This window comes from Aspergillus versicolor, assembly GCF_001890125.1.
Source record: "Aspergillus versicolor CBS 583.65 unplaced genomic scaffold ASPVEscaffold_6, whole genome shotgun sequence".
Classification (NCBI taxonomy): Eukaryota; Fungi; Ascomycota; class Eurotiomycetes; order Eurotiales; family Aspergillaceae; genus Aspergillus; species Aspergillus versicolor.
The window spans coordinates 1649201-1664623 of record NW_024467529.1 but is presented as its reverse complement, the minus strand read 5'-3'; the positions used below and the strand labels follow the sequence as shown (position 1 = coordinate 1664623).

The 15423-nt window shown below is 50.4% G+C and overlaps 6 protein-coding genes across 6 annotated transcripts; 3 read left to right on the top strand and 3 right to left on the bottom strand.

Moving 5' to 3' along the window:
* Positions 1-25: 25 nt before the first annotated feature.
* ASPVEDRAFT_195341 (ribosomal RNA-processing protein RRP9) lies at positions 26-2100 on the bottom strand. Its single transcript, XM_040809185.1, has 2 exons — positions 1661-2100; positions 26-1608 (listed from the first exon to the last, which is right to left on the bottom strand). The coding sequence occupies exons 1-2, from the start codon at positions 2030-2032 to the stop codon at positions 115-117; spliced, it is 1866 nt and encodes a 621-aa protein (XP_040669413.1). The 5' UTR covers positions 2033-2100; the 3' UTR covers positions 26-114.
* Positions 2101-2242: 142 nt separating this feature from the next.
* On the top strand, positions 2243-3278 carry pre1 (proteasome core particle subunit beta 4). The gene is made up of 4 exons (XM_040812757.1): positions 2243-2391; positions 2451-2608; positions 2676-3049; positions 3108-3278. Coding segments are annotated over exons 1-4 (612 nt in total). The 5' UTR covers positions 2243-2389; the 3' UTR covers positions 3186-3278.
* Positions 3279-3530: 252 nt separating this feature from the next.
* ASPVEDRAFT_134019 (ubiquitin carboxyl-terminal hydrolase family protein) lies at positions 3531-5447 on the top strand (the record flags this gene model as incomplete). The annotated part of the gene is made up of 2 exons (XM_040807085.1): positions 3531-4209; positions 4276-5447. 2 exons carry the CDS (start codon positions 3531-3533, stop codon positions 5445-5447), a joined length of 1851 nt encoding a protein of 616 aa, XP_040669411.1.
* Positions 5448-5694: 247 nt separating this feature from the next.
* ASPVEDRAFT_134404 (uncharacterized protein) lies at positions 5695-7986 on the bottom strand (the record flags this gene model as incomplete). Its single annotated transcript, XM_040807127.1, has 3 exons — positions 5695-7480; positions 7529-7764; positions 7822-7986. The coding sequence occupies 3 exons, from the start codon at positions 7984-7986 to the stop codon at positions 5695-5697; spliced, it is 2187 nt and encodes a 728-aa protein (XP_040669410.1).
* Positions 7987-8837: 851 nt separating this feature from the next.
* Positions 8838-11881, top strand: ASPVEDRAFT_134256 (U3 snoRNA-associated protein UTP13; the record flags this gene model as incomplete). The annotated part of the gene is made up of 3 exons (XM_040807112.1): positions 8838-9011; positions 9060-9087; positions 9147-11881. The coding sequence occupies 3 exons, from the start codon at positions 8838-8840 to the stop codon at positions 11879-11881; spliced, it is 2937 nt and encodes a 978-aa protein (XP_040669409.1).
* Positions 11882-12087: 206 nt separating this feature from the next.
* On the bottom strand, positions 12088-14032 carry spp2 (spliceosome ATPase-activating subunit SPP2). The gene is made up of 2 exons (XM_040816255.1): positions 12547-14032; positions 12088-12459 (listed from the first exon to the last, which is right to left on the bottom strand). The coding sequence occupies exons 1-2, from the start codon at positions 13896-13898 to the stop codon at positions 12294-12296; spliced, it is 1518 nt and encodes a 505-aa protein (XP_040669408.1). The 5' UTR covers positions 13899-14032; the 3' UTR covers positions 12088-12293.
* Positions 14033-15423: the final 1391 nt, after the last annotated feature.

The following is a 15423-nucleotide window of genomic DNA, read 5'->3' as shown; positions in this document are numbered from 1 at the left end:
TATAAGGCCACAGCTAGGGAGAGTTACCAGTTGAAATCAGTGCTTTTCCAAATATGCTAATGCCGCTGGGAATAGTAGAATACAGTCATCTATTGAAGGTTAGATACAAAAAGGTCAGATGGATTCCTCCGCTCGACCAAGTTTATCAGATGAGAATGGCACTTCGAAAACCATCGCGCCATTTCGGCCCTCCGAAGTCGGCCCCTTGTGATAGTTGTTCCCATAGCATTTCCAACGCCCGAACCTATGCTCTTTCCCTACAGCGACGACGATACAAAGGCCGCGCGCTTCGGGTGATGTGGTGTTCGATTTCGATTTCGATTCAGATGGCACTTGGCCTGGCTTTGCCGTTTCTTCTCGTCGTTCAAAGACTGCAATGTCATTGACGACGCCCTTCACGAGAGGCTCAGCCTCTTCTTGGGGCCCGCTTAAGCTCTGTCCGTGGGGTGAGTCGGCGGATGCAAGGCTTTGCTCTAGTTGTTTTGATGGGGTATCTGGGCCGTCTGTGGACGGGGTACCTCCGCCGACAGGTCCTAGAGGTTGAATCGTTCGCTTATCGTCTGAAATCTTCCATGCCCGCACCCAACCATCCCAACTGCCACTTAGAACAATATCTGTACCCGGAACCGTCGTCAAGGCGGTAACCCAGCGAGGCGTGGGCCTGAGATAACGCGCATTTGATTCGGCCGTCTGTCGATCAGCTTCCGGGGAAAGTTCTTCTAAGGGTGGAATAGGGTCGAAACCGTGGGCTTGATGAACGGTGTAAACGGGCTTCTTCTTGTGGATAGACCATAATGAGATGGAGCCATTATCCGAGCCGGTGACAAAATGAGTAGGAGGCAAAGGTGCGATGCAGTCAATATTGTTCTCTTGGTAAGAATTTTTGGACGAGCCACCACGGAAAATTAGCTGAGACTCTTCCACAACTTTCCACAGTCTCGCTGTGCGGTCACGGGCTCCAACACTGATACACTGATCAATCGCCATCGCGGCTAGCGATGCGACGTTGTCTTGGTGGCCGAATAGTGTCTCAACATAAGCGTGACCAGCGGTGCTAATAGACCAGGTCTTGATGGTTCGATCGAAGGAGCCAGAGAATAATTGTTCACCCGAGCTCATGGTAGAGATGTGGCGAGCAAAGGCTAGGCCGCTGACGGAGTCGCGATGTTGCGCAAAGGTTTGCACAGGAGTCAAAGTTGCAGCATCCCAAACGATGAGCTTGTTATCCTCCCCTCCGGTAGCAACAAACTTCCCTGAAGGTGACACGGCTACCGACAAGATATTTTTGGTATGGCCCTGCTCTTCTGCGCTCTCCGCGATCTTTTGTAAGCCTCTTGTAAAGCGCACTTGTTTCGGTTTCTTCCGCAGCGGTCGAGGAGGCCGCTTTGATGTCGACTCTGTCCCGTTTGCCGTAGACGCGCCTTCTGCGGCGGGTGTCGCAAGCTCCCATTTGATTAAGGTTCTGTCCTTGGATACCGTATAAACATATGGCGAGTGTACGGCAATCGACGTCGTCGTTTGCGTATCTGCCCGAAAGAACGCATGTGTGGCGGCTGAAAAAGCTAAGTCGGAAGCAATTTGACGATATACTCGTCCTTTAAATTCGTCCTGGTATAACGGTCAGATCTAAATCAGAATAGCTGGATATTCTTGAACATACCACATCCTCTTTCAGCCTCTCTGCGATCAGATCCCGATCAATCTCTGCAGCATCAAAACCGTAATCGTCTACCTCATCACGAACGTTTTCTAGGTATCGCTCCGCTAGTTTCAGTCTTCGATCTGCGGCTGTTTCTCCCTCATCTGAGTCCGAGCCACTCTCCTCTTCTGAGGCTGCCGATGCCACGCTCTCCGCATCCTCGTCCAGGTCGCTCCCAGAGATTGACTCGTCCCGTTCACTAGGTTTCTTCCCGCTTTTGTTGCGCACATCTCCATCCGCATCGACACCCCGTTTCTTTGATGCCGGGGCTCCAGCGCGGTCCTCTCTCTTGCGCTTCCGCTGGGAAGCGGGTAACGTAAAAAACGACGACATCGAGGGAGGAGAGTTAATTGAAGATGAACCAGCAGGGGCGTTCTTCAATCGAGGCAGTTGACTCCAGCTATCTTCCCATTTCATAGATATTTTCCCGCGCATTTTCGACTTTTTTTTTCTGCCAGTGGTCCGTGCAGGCGGTGTGGTGGTTACGCTGAGTCAGCCCAACAGCTCTCCGCCTCAGGTGCGGGAGCTGGAACAACAGCTCCAGGCAGTCAAAGCTCCGCGCGGCCAGTGATAGACAGTAAACGCCTGGCATCAATATCCTGCTTCTTTTCTCCTCCCTCCACCTGAGACTCGCATCCTTGTTCCAATTACCGCCATTTTTCCGAGAAACTTGAGAATACCGTGGTCAATATGTATGTTTCAACCTCTGACCCATAGCTAGCACTAGCGATGCTGACCGACACTGCCATAGGGAGGTTCTACTCGGTATCACTGGCAAAGACTTTGTCCTTCTGGCAGCATCAAAGGCTGCTATGAGGGGTCCGACCATTCTCAAGGCTACAGATGACAAGACGAAGCAACTAAACGAGCACACTCTTGTCGCTTTCTCCGGCGAGGCGGGAGACACCAGTTCGTTGACACCAACATTGTATACAGAGCTTCAATACCACGAGACTAACTTAGTATTCCAAAACAGTCCAATTTGCCGAATATGTTCAAGCCAATGTCCAGTTATACACAATGCGAAACGATACCGAACTGTCCCCGAAAGCTGTCGCCAATTTCGTTCGAGGAGAGCTAGCACGCAGTCTACGATCGCGGAGCCCCTACACAGTCAACCTCCTTCTCGGCGGAGTTGACCCTATTTCCCAGAAACCACACCTATACTGGATTGATTATCTCGCTTCTTTGGCGCCCGTCCCGTACGCTGCCCACGGTTACGCCCAGTACTACTGTCTATCAACACTCGACAAACATCATCATCCCGATATTACCCTGGAAGAAGGAATGAAGCTCCTAGAAATGTGCACAGATGAGTTGAAGCGCCGGCTGCCAATCGACTACAAGGGGGTATGTAACCCATCAACTCTCGGTCTAGACCCCGAATAGAACGGCTAACAATGTACAGGTTCTGGTTAAAGTAGTGACTAAGGACGGCGTGAAGGAAGTAGATTTCGACAATAACCGAATTGTTACAAGTGCTTAATGTATCATAACAAGGCATTTTATGTTCTCCGGTTTCGTTTTCGATATTATGGGCCATGGGATTTTTGAAATGATCGATTGCATTTGCTCCCGGTGTAGTCTCTGCCTACAATGGCTAATAGGTAGAAATTAAACGAAATGATATGACACAAATTTCCAAAGGCAATCCTCGAATGTTAAGCTAGTGATGCTCAACCCTAAAGTCCGCTGTTGAGTTTATGATTGATGAAAGCCGGATGTTTGTCATGTTTGCATCCCTTCCTTATTCCATCGCGTTGAAGTGAGGATTTGCAAAAGCCCGCTGCTCCTCCCGCCCTCCATTTGCCATTCCCCCAAACGAGTTATGATGACCAAGAGACAGGCCGAGCTGTCGCTAGAGCAAGAGGCTACTGCCGGGTCTCCGGCCTCCAAAAAGGCCCGCGTGGAGGACGATAACCTGCCAGAAAGTGACCCGCGTTATGGAGCACTACCTTTGCGCCGAGCTAATGGGCAGGAGATGGAGAAGCATGAGCGCCAGGGGGAGGATATTCTTGCAGCTGCGGACCAAGAGGGAGAGGAACTTGAAGAGGCAGCACAGATAGATGACGAGGAAGACGAAGGCGATGAGGACGATAACCGGCCTGCGATCGTGGCACCCCAACGGCAAACAGCTCCGATTGAAGGATACAGCGACCTTTACCTAGATACCATTAATCGACAAATTCTCGATTTCGATTTCGAGAAACTGTGCTCTGTCAGTCTGTCAAATATCAATGTGTACGCTTGTCTTGTGTGTGGGAAATACTTCCAAGGCCGAGGGCCGAAGTCCCACGCCTACTTTCACGCCTTGGAAGTTTCACACCATGTTTTCGTCAATATGGGAACGAAGAAAGTCTACGTATTACCCGAGGGATACGAGGTGAAGAATAAAAGCTTGGATGATATCAAATACGTGGTCGATCCATATTACACCAAGGACGAAGTGGTCAAGCTGGACAAAGAGGTCACTGATGCGTTCGATCTCTCGGGAAAACGCTATCGACCAGGTGAATATAACTTTCTCATTTCACTGTACTCGTGGGGAGACCATTGTGGCTAATAGTGCTGTCTAGGCTTTGTTGGTATGAACAATATCAAGGCAAACGACTACATGAACGTTGTGGCCCAAGCCCTCGCTCATGTTCTTCCTATTCGCAACTACTTTCTCCTCCACGAGTTCCCACAGCCTGGTACACCGCAACTGGTTTTGCGTTTTGGCACTCTAGTGCGCAAGCTTTGGAATCCTAAAGCGTTCCGCTCTCACGTATCACCGCACGAACTTTTACAGGAAATCGCTTTGCGATCATCAAAACGATTTACCCTCACTCAACAGTCAGACCCTGTGGAGTTCCTATCTTGGTTCCTAAACAACTTACACCTTGCACTCGGGGGCTCCCGAAAGCCATCAAAAACCCCGACCAGTGTGGTTCACGCAGCTTTCCAAGGCCATCTACGAATCGAAAGCCAAGCAATCACAGCGCATTCAGACACACAGAATGCTCGATTGGTCTTCACCGAATCAGGCACCATAAACGACCAAACGACTCCTTTCCTTATCCTCACTCTAGACCTGCCTCCGACTCCCCTCTTTCAGTCTGTAAACAGGGAATCCATCATTCCTCAGGTACCCCTAACCACCTTACTAAACAAGTATAACGGAATTACCGCATCCGAGAAACTTGACCACCGAGTCCGCCATCGCCTTCTCCACCCGCTCCCTCCCTACCTCATGTTTCACATCAAACGCTTCAGCAAAAACAGATTCGTCTCCGAACGGAATCCAACTATTGTCACTTTCCCTTCCCCACGCTCGCTGGATATGTCGCCATATGTAGAGCCCAACCCCGATGTCTGGCCTCCCGGTGAACCCATCCTTTATGACCTTGTAGCAAACATCATCCTCGACCCGACCATCAGCGCCCCTGGTGGAACGGAGGATGCTGCAGAAAAGGGCGTTAATGCAGCGTCAGGAGGAGCATCCTCCAGCGGTGCCGGTGCCGGTACTGAGAAGGTCTCATGGCTCGTTCAGCTCAATGACAAAGCAATGGCTGCAGAGAACACAAGGGTTCAGAGCGAACAAAATACCGGCGAACAGCGAGGGCCCGAGTGGCTAGAGATCCAGGATTTGTTTGTGAAGCCTGCTGAGAGCGAGACCTTATTCACAAAGGAAGGGTACCTTATGGTTTGGGAGCGAAGAAAGGTTCCTGGAATAAGCAATCGCAAGGGAAAGGCGGCGGCAAGGTGATTGTTTGGCATGCTGCGCGTCAGGGTTGGATATCTTAAGTGTATAATTAGGTATGAATTGTGATGATATAGTCTCTCGAGAGTAACTACCTGTCATACTAAAACTGATATATGCCATTCCTTCGAGTATCGGGATCATTATTATATGCGTTATCATACTATTTACTTATTCGGGCGTACCTAAGCCATTAAAATAGGGATCTGTCATCTATCCGCTCGAGGTTAACAGTTTCATATCCAAACCCAATCTAGAGGGAACCCCACCCACACCACCTTCTTCCAATCCGTATAGCGGACCCCGATACAATTCCCCAAACGGAGGCGTTCACAGCAGCTTGAATTCCCATAACGAGGGCTAGTTTGCCGATGTACGCCAATTTGTCAGACCGGGTGGCCCCGCCACCCCAAGCACTCACAGGATAAACATCGGATCGGATCGCGGCAGCGGCGGCGGCTCCCTTGGAGGAAAGATAAGATTTGGCTAAGGACCGGAGGTAGAAAGTTTCGATGGGAGCAAAAACAGCCGTCGTGATCATAGCTGCGAGATGAGAGGCCAAAGAATCCACTGGAAGAGCAGAAAGAATGGTCACTCTATGGGCTGATACGGAGGGAGTGATGGTTGTGGTTCCCGCAGCTGAGCTTTGTCTGACCATGGGGTCGGCCACGTGTGGCAGGATTCCCGATTCAGCGTCGGCGGCATCGTCATCATCATCTTGATCAAGTTGTCGCTCGGATGCTTGGTGAGTGGCGTCGTCGAGGGGTGGTCCTTCCTCAACATCCGGGAAAATATTGAGGGCGTCCGAAGCGATTGGACCAGCGCTCGAGTTATTAGGGTTCTGGTCCCTTGTTACCCCGTGCAGTTCGCCGTCTGAGGTTGATGTGGTCGCTATTTCCCCGGGGTTGGGGGGCACCGCTGCAGTCATATTAGAAAGGGCATCGCTATCAGTAGCTTCCGCACCAAGTATCGTAGTTACGTCCTGGTTGGATAAGAGCGTGTCAAGGATCTCAGAAATCGAACGACGGCTAGGTTGTCTATCATCCGAATTTTGTAGACCAGCGTGGGTGTCAGTTGTCGCATTCCGGTTCTGAGCATGGCGGCTTTCCAGCTCCAGTTGCATGGCAATGACATCGGAGTCCTGGATCAACTGTGCGCGGACTCGAGGCGAGGACTGGGAGGATTCAGGAGACGGAGATCGGGACAAAAGCGTATCTGAACGTGACTGACGCCGGCTTTCATTAGGAGCGTTATCCCCATTTCGTTGAGCGTCCGGTTCTGGCGAAGTCGTACGGGTAGAAAGGGTGAGGTTTCTTGCACGCCTTAATAGATCAATATTATCCGCGTCAATGGCACGGTCCCCTCCATTTGATAACCCACTTTCGCCGCCGTCAGAATGCGCATCACTCTCACGAGCTGGCATGGGTTGATCAGGAGGATTCGACTCTGCACTTCTGTGTCGCTGATACTCCGGAGACGGGGTTAAATTTGCTGCGTCACCCTGCGCCTGGCGAGTCTCGGGTCCCTGTTGAAGTTCTGTCACTTGAGCAACTGAAGCCCTTCGTCGCCTAAAGGTAAATTTAGAAAACAGCCATTGCCGGAAAGCACCCATTTCGTATGATATGTCATCAACCAGCGAAAGATTGCTGCGCTGCGTCTCCTCCACAGCTCGGCGCCCGAGTGTGGGAACCATCCAATCGATGAGATCATTGTCGAAAGCCACCTTGACGGAGAGATCATCCGTAAGGATAGGCTTCGGCAATCTTCTGCGGATAAGCCTATAAAGACGGACTTCGATCACAGGCCGCAAGTAGACATAGATGTAGAAAAGAGACGGAGCCTTCATGATGTTAAGGAAATAACTGCCCAGGGAGATGAATGAGAGTTCTGGAGGGCTTGGAAGCAGCATTGAGGCGAATTCGCCGAAAGGCATGAAGTGTGCAATGCTCGGCATTGATGTAGGAGGAATTAGATGAAGAGATTGTAATAAAGAGTACATGTACGTCTGCATCGCGAGCACAAGAAGGGCTCCTCGAGTCCTATAACATAAGTCAATTTTGACCCTTCTTATAATGCGGGCTGCTTACGTAGAGTGTAGAATCGTAAAGGAGGCTCGCACAAGCTTCGAACCGGCATCATTGTTGGGAAAGTAGTTTTGTATTGTTGAAATCAACCGCTCTAGAGGGTGATGCCGACATATTGATATACATGTCGACATTGCCCATGCAGGAATTCCAGCAAAATGGAACCCAACAATCCCAAGAGAAGCACGTTCATGGCTTATGATTTGTGTAAGAGGGACATGAGCATAGCTTTTGAATGTCTGTATACGGTTTCCATTAGGTTTAGCATCTTTATCCAGGGATCAACCAAGTCTCACCTGTATACGGCTGGTGAGCGATGTGGTCCACCACGAGCCCAGGAAAACCGAAATTTGGTCGAGTGTCACCATGATCAACCCGTAGTCATTTTCAGCCACGATTGCGTCGACCTTTTCCTGCTCGTTGAGCCCGCGATTTGTATCCTCACTTACAACAATACCCATGGTCGAAAGTATGTCATTTTTGGCTCTCCTGAGCTCTCTTCCAAATGACTTGGACTCCGGGTTAACCGGGTGGCCCCTTTCATCGAACTGCTGGACATATCCGTCCGCATAAATTGGAGAAATTCTCCGCTGCACCGAGTTTCCATGCTCTGTTGAGGAACTAGCAGAATGCTCCGGAGCTTCATAAGGAGACCGGCCCTTTAGCGTCGTTAGTCATAGTCCGAAAGGAACATTTTGAGAATCAACGAATTTGATAATAAAGGGATCTATCGAAATCGACGAGTGAAGGGAAATATAAAGATACAAAATAGAAAAGGGGCTTGATTATGGAAGAACACCCATTACCAGCTTGTGATCAATCCAGGATTTATAGACAAATACTTGGCAAGACGGGGTTCGAGATTTGGTCAAGAAATAATGAACGGCTCCATCGGGAACAACACACGTGCGGAATAAAAGGAAGCGGAGAGCCTACCAGAGCCAGGCGGTTCAAGTATGCACGTCGCCCCATCAGGCAAATCACCATTCAGGTTTCATACTAGCACATTTTCTGATATTGGACATTGAAACGAGGATAGATATGGGGACGGTCTAGATGTTCAATTGATAAGTTGATAAGGAAGCGGCTGTCGCGTTTAGTGCACGAGCCACAGCGCGGCGGTTTGATGAAGCTTCAAACAGAACAAACAAAGCAAACAGTTCTCAAAAAAAAAAGTCATCGGAAAGTTTCCTTGCGACGAGCCCAGAGAGGAATTGAACTTTTACGATTACACTTATTTGGCGGTACCTTTGCGTACGGAAGATGGCGCGGTAAATCGACTGCTTACTGACGATTTCCACTCTACCCCGACATGTCCAAAGCCGTTGTTAAGACGACGTTCGAGGCGTCTCGAACGCTTCGTCCCATCTATACCGGAGGAAGCACTGCACTCGATGCCAGTGGCCGCCTGCTCGTCGCCTGTGTCAACGAAGATGCTCTTGTCATCGACCTGGAGACCGGTGACCAGCTTGCGACTCTTGAAGGAGTAAGTTTTGTGCCACCAAAATTTTACCTCTGCTAATCCGAGTTACAGGATGGGGAAATTATCACCAGCTTAACCAGTCTGTCGCACCCACACCATACCGGCGCATACTTAATGCACATACTAATATAAGACCAGTCACTCCTTCGGCTTCGCACGTTATTCTTTGCTCCCGCTCTATGTCAATGAAAATATACTCGCTGACGCCCCACGACGAGACATCTCGGGCACTTGAGACAAAACTTGTTCGGAGTTTGAAACCCCACACAGCGCCAGTTGTAACGACCGCAACGGACCCGACAAGCACCCTAGTGGCAACAGGAGCTGCGGATGGATCAATCAAGGTCTGGGATATCCGGGGTGGCTACATCACGCACAGTTTCCACGGCCATGGCGGTGTGATTTCGGCATTATGTTTCTTTCAGTCACCTGTCGCAGAGAGGGAAGGCAAGCCGTCGTCGAAGAAGAATAAATCGAAGCGGAAGTCTGGAGATGCAGGTGAGCAGGAAAATGAAGAGATTATGGACATCGATTCCGATTCCGTTGGTGCGTTTCGACTGGCCTCCGGTAGTGAGGAGGGTAAAGTACGAATCTGGGATTTGAATAAAAGAAAATCCATCGCATCACTCGATTCACACGTTTCAGTGGTACGCAGTCTATCATATTCATCGACAGAGAACGCGCTACTTTCCGCAGGTCGAGATAAGACTGTCATTGTGTGGGATATGCGAACATTCAAAACGCGGAGGATAATTCCTGTTCTTGAAAGTGCCGAAGCAGCCTCTTTCGTCGCAGAAAGCGGGCTATGTCTGGTTGGAGGAGAGAATGGCAAATTACGCGTGTGGGATTGTAACAGGGGAGGAGAGGTCACGAGTGAACAGGAAGCTGGACCCGAATTCGAGGCTGTGATTGCAATCCACTATACCCCGGGGATGCCTTCCGCCATGACTGTCCATGCAGACCAAACAATAAGGCTCCATTCTCTTGAACCTCTGTTAAACTTCAAGCCTGGGTCCGAGCTTGATCCATTGCCTATTGTGAGACGCATTTCGGGCAACGACGATGATATTATCGACCTTGCATATGTCGGACCTGACCGATCTATGCTTGCCTTGGCCACTAATACTGAAAGCATCAGAATCGTTTCTATCGGGGCAGCCAAATCCCGACTATCAGCCGAGAAACAAGAGTACTTTGGAGCTGATGTCGCTCATCTAGATGGCCATGACGACATCATTATCTGCATCGATGTGGACTGGTCGGGTCATTGGCTTGCTACTGGTGCAAAAGATAATACGGCTCGTCTATGGCGCCTTGACCCAGAGACATCCTCATATACATGTTTTGCCGTCCTAACAGGTCACGCAGAGTCTTTAGGGGCCATCAGCTTCCCACGGGACTCGCCAGCGCCTAATACCCCAGCATCCAACGACCCGGTGAACCATCCTCCTCCATTCGTCATCACCGGATCTCAAGATCGTACAGTTAAACGGTGGAATACGGGAAAGCTAGGCCCTGCCGATCTTGGAAGCCCCCACACACCGAAAGCGCTATTCACCCGCAAAGCCCACGACAAGGACATCAACGCCTTGGATGTAAGTTCGTCATCGGAGTTGTTTGCTTCAGCGTCACAAGACCGGACCGTGAAAATCTGGTCCGCCGACGATGGATCCGTTGTGGGTGTCCTCAGGGGGCATAAGAGAGGAGTCTGGTCGGCTCGTTTCTCTCCCAAGGGCACTCCAATCCTCAGCGCGGATGCTAAAAGCAGCACCAATAGGGGTATGATCCTAACTGGATCAGGAGATAAAACCGTAAAACTCTGGAGCTTGTCAGATTACAGCTGTCTCCTTACGTTTGAAGGTCATACCAACAGCGTGCTAAAAGTACTATGGCTCCCGCCACCTGATATGTCTAGCAAAACCGACGAGGAAGATGAGGATACAACAATGACAAACGCCGCCACCGCGGTGCCGCTGAAGCCTCTGGTTGCCTCCGCAGCTGCAGATGGACTGGTAAAGGTCTGGTCTCCCTACACTGGCGAGCTGGAGACAACCCTCGATAACCACACGGACCGAGTCTGGGCGCTAGCAAGCCCTACACCGTCCGGATCACGCACCGATGCCAAATCGTCGCCTGGCAAGTCTTCCTCCCCCTATGCCATCGCATCCGGCTCCGCAGACTCTACGGTCACGTTCTGGACCGACACAACGTCAGCCACCTATACCGCTGCAGTCAATGCGAATTCGGCTCGTATCGAGCAAGACCAACAATTACAAAACTACATCGTAGCGGGTGCCTACCGTGAGGCTATCACACTCGCTCTCCAACTCAACCACCCCGGGCGTCTTCTATCGCTCTTCAACGCCGCTGTCGACACCGCGGACGACCCAAATTCGAGTGAAATTCTGAAAGAAGACCGCGCAAACAGCCTGACGGGGAACCCCTCCATTGACGAAGTGCTTCAAACTTTAGATCCTACAAACCTCTACACCCTTCTCCTTCGCCTCCGCGATTGGAACACTAACGCGCGCCACTCCAAGGTTGCTCAACGCATTCTGTTTGCTTTGTTCCGATCCTATCCCGCCTCAACGTTCACTGAGCTCGCCTCTTCGAGCATGGTAAAGCGGAGTGCTGATGGCCGCGCAGCAGCTGCCATGAAGGATATTCTGGCAGCTCTTGCTTCATACACGGAACGGCATTATCGTCGCGTTGAGGAGCTTGAGGATGATAGCTACCTTGTTGAATGGGTTCTGGGAGAGATGGATGGTGGTATTAGTCTTAGTGCGCTTGGGGCTCCCACACAACAGGATGTGTACGGGGTCGTCGGCGGTGAAGCTGACCACGAGAAGGACGTGCTCATGCTAGGAGCATAAAATAATGATTTGTTAGTTGGATGAACAATATCTATACCGACGTCATGTACGGATAGATAATTGTTTTTCATTCTTGCTGTCGTTTTAATCGGATTGACACGGTATATACCTATGGGTGTTCGTCAGAGGAGTACATATCATCATTGCATTTACATCAAGGTCTATGAAAAGTTTTGTTTCCAGGTCTTACAACGAGCAGCTCAAGACAATCCAGAATCTGTTGTAGTCTTCCGTTACACTGGCTTTTTACTGGCCCAAGGGGACAATGTTCGGAAGCGCTTATAGCCGCCGATGCATATAATGTACCTAAAGGGAGATGTAGGGTTTTAGATGCCTATCACTGTAGCATTATTGATCCAAATATTATATGCCTGGTCCAAAGCCATTTAAGATCCGCATCCTGCAGCTCTGCTCATCGATCATGCCTCCGCCGCCGATGAGAATCGCGATCACTATCCCGGTCCCGGTTTCGATCCCGATGCCTGCTAGATGCATTAGATGACGAATGCCGGGAGTTATACCGGTCATCATCGTCATCGTATCTTTGACTTCTTCGATCCCGGTCCCGATTCTGATTTCTATCACGGTCAGAGCGACGCTCGCGATCACGGTCTCGGTCACGATAGTATCGATCATCTCGTCCGTCACTATCTTCGTCTTCATACCTTCGTCTCCTAGAATGTCGGTCACTACTTGACCGACTCCGATCCCTTCTTGAAGATCCATTTCGTCGGCTCTCGTACCGAGCGTCGTCATCGTATTCTATGCGCCGACTATCTCGGTCTCGATGGCGGTCATTGGGACGCCCATTTCGTTTAAGATTTCGATCCCTTCTCTCCTTCCAGTCATCATTATCGTCTTGTTTCTTAGCTTCCTTAGCCATGGTCGAGAGCTCTTCCTCGGTGATAGTCTCGCCAGTCTTCTTATTTCGCATGAGCACGGGCATGTAGACACCTTCTGTATTCCGCTGTTCGCCGTCTTTCGCTTCTCCAGCTTTTCGAGACCCCTTACGCATGGCAGCTTTGCCCCAGGCGCCGAACTCAACCTCAGCCTTGCCTCCAGAGACATCCTTGGCGCCTATTCCTAAGAAACCTGGGCGACGCGCAGGAACATGTGGCGTAGATGATCGACTAGAGTCTTCGCTGTAGTTCCCCTTCCCCACTGTTTGGCCTTCTTTCCAACCCATTCCACGTAGTAACGCCGCGCCGAACTCCTCCACGGGGATCGCATTGTACTGGTCCAAGGTGGCAGGCTCCGGCCGAGCAGCAACATCCGCCCGGAATGACTTTGTCTCATTATTATGGCCGTCATATAACTCATCCTCCTCTTCGTCCGCGCGCTTCGACTCAATAACAAGGTCCGACCTCCCCTCCACCTCCCCTTTACTTTCTCGGACCAGTGCGCGCAAGGCAAGTTCATCCTCCGTAAGGGGTTTCACACTCTCAGCAGCTGGAGGCGGTGCATCTTCCATTTTCTGATCCCCTTCATCTGTTGTCTTGCCACTTTCTCCATCCGTAGTCTTCTCTTGAGCAAAACTCAACCCATAAGACATACTCGGCCCTACAGCATCGGCTCCATTTCCAGGGATTTCTCCCTTTTTCTGTGCTTCCTGTAATGCTTGGACCTCCTTCGGCAGTAGATTCTTTTTCCCCTTGGGCCTCTTGATAACTCCAGGTCGATCACGCCAGTTATTTCCACTCGCAACGGGGATCGTCAGAGGCTTCTTTTCTTCCGCATCGCCGATAGTCTTCCCGGTGAGTGTGTCGAAACCAGTTACAGACTCGAAGGCGGGTTCGCCACCATTATCGTCGGAGTCGTCATCGTCATGATGGAGAGAGTGGTGAGGTCGGCGTGCGAGGGTTTGGTTAGACGGTGAATCGGCCTGCCGCCCTGAACTCTGAATATTAAAGGCGGTCTTTCTGTTCGAGGCTTTCGAGGAGCCTATCGATAGTGACACAGGCTTTATTGACACTCCAGGTGAACGTCCGTTGCCGTCCCGCGGCTCGTTGGAGGACATTATGGAAATACCCGTTTATTTGAATTTCTGGGCAGGGAAATCGGCGGCGACTACACGGGCAAGACGAAGTTCCGTGTATCAAAACTAGACAAATGCGCGCAGCATTTATAGCTGGATAACCATGGAGGCGATCGATACGAGAGCTGGGTATGCATTTGAGCGATAGGCCAAAGTTTTCTAAGCGCGCGCTTGGCCCTCGGTCGCGCCAGAGAACTGGAGGTCCCCGGTTCAATTCCGAGATGCCGCATCCTTTTTCTAAGTCTTTTTTTGCGTCGCCCGCCTGGGCTATCTGTAAACCCGAAGTTGAAATCGTCTGTTACCTCGCCGCAATAAACACTTCTCAGGTATGGAATATAGATTACATTCTCCATACCTACTAGGTACTGGTTCATCATTGATACTATATTGAACCGTTTGTAAGGGTTGTGCTTACTAGTACGGATAGTAGCGAACGCGAACACATAGTTATAAGACTCGGGGATGGTTTGAGATTATAATTCTGCTCGGCCACTACTAACAGAATTATAGGACAAGCTTTTACCTTTCCTCGAGTTTAATTTATTCCAATCACTCATCTCAATACATCGCAAAACTTTCGCATAGGCCCTATCGGTACAAGTGGTACATTAAAAAGAACCCGGAACACAAAGTACTGACGAATGGCCATGCATATCAGAATCCGGGATTGGACTAAAGCATCCAATAAGGGTGAAAGAATAATAGGTGTTCGGATAATGTGTATTGAGATAAGGCAAGACGTGGTCAGAGGTAATAGCAGACGTAGAGGTCGTGGAGGACGCGAATATGGTAGGAAGAGATGTGGAGGAGCGGTCGAGGAGTAAATCATCAATGGGGAAGGTTGCATCGTGGTATTGCAAATCATAAGGGGTGTCACAAAAACGGAAAATAAAGGTTGGTAAGGTAAATATTTACAAACGAAGAGACAGGAAGGTAAAAGGGATAAGGTGTTCAGGTTCCCATAGCCTGAGTTTGAGGGTGATTAGGACTCTTACTCGCACCCGGGACCGCCCCAGTTTGGGCACTGCCACTGCGTTGGTTTTGAGGGGTCGCGCTCCGACTTTGTTGTGGCACAGCTACACCCATGGCAGGGGAGCTTCCGGTAGATACACGGTTTTGTTGAGCAGGCTGCGGTACACGCATCATGGGTGAAAACCCTTGAGCCTGGGGAGCCTGCATATTATGGCCACCGTTCATGCCAGTTTGGGGAGTTTGAAAATTCCCATCATGAGGAACCTGGTAATTGGGCTGCACGCCTAAATTCCCGGCGGCAGCATTCATAGCAACTTGGGACATTCGTTGCTGCTGATACTGGTGGAGTCGATCCGTTGCTAACTTATTCACTTGCTCCGCTGGCATATTAGGGTTGCTTCTTTGAATTTGACTCTGGATGTTGCTGATGGTGGGAACAACTCCGCTTGATAGAAGGTTCGGTTGGCCCATGCGTGGAGATGGAGTCGAAACGCCTTGAGGTGTGGAATTATGGAATGGTGGACTTTGCATTCCG

Bases quoted from the DNA above. Each gene is read 5' to 3' on its own strand.
- ASPVEDRAFT_195341 (XM_040809185.1), bottom strand. From the start codon at position 2,032: ATGTCGTCGTTTTTTACGTTACCCGCTTCCCAGCGGAAGCGCAAGAGA. The intron at 1,609-1,660 runs GTATGTTCAAGA...CCGTTATACCAG, and splicing joins AGAGGCTGAAAGAGGATGTG to GACGAATTTAAAGGACGAGT.
- pre1 (XM_040812757.1), top strand. The intron at 2,609-2,675 runs GTTCGTTGACAC...ATTCCAAAACAG, and splicing joins CGGCGAGGCGGGAGACACCA to TCCAATTTGCCGAATATGTT. The intron at 3,050-3,107 runs GTATGTAACCCA...AACAATGTACAG, and splicing joins TGCCAATCGACTACAAGGGG to GTTCTGGTTAAAGTAGTGAC.
- spp2 (XM_040816255.1), bottom strand. From the start codon at position 13,898: ATGTCCTCCAACGAGCCGCGGGACGGCAACGGACGTTCACCTGGAGTG. The intron at 12,460-12,546 runs GTATGAAGACGA...TGACCGTGATAG, and splicing joins CGACATTCTAGGAGACGAAG to AAATCAGAATCGGGACCGGG.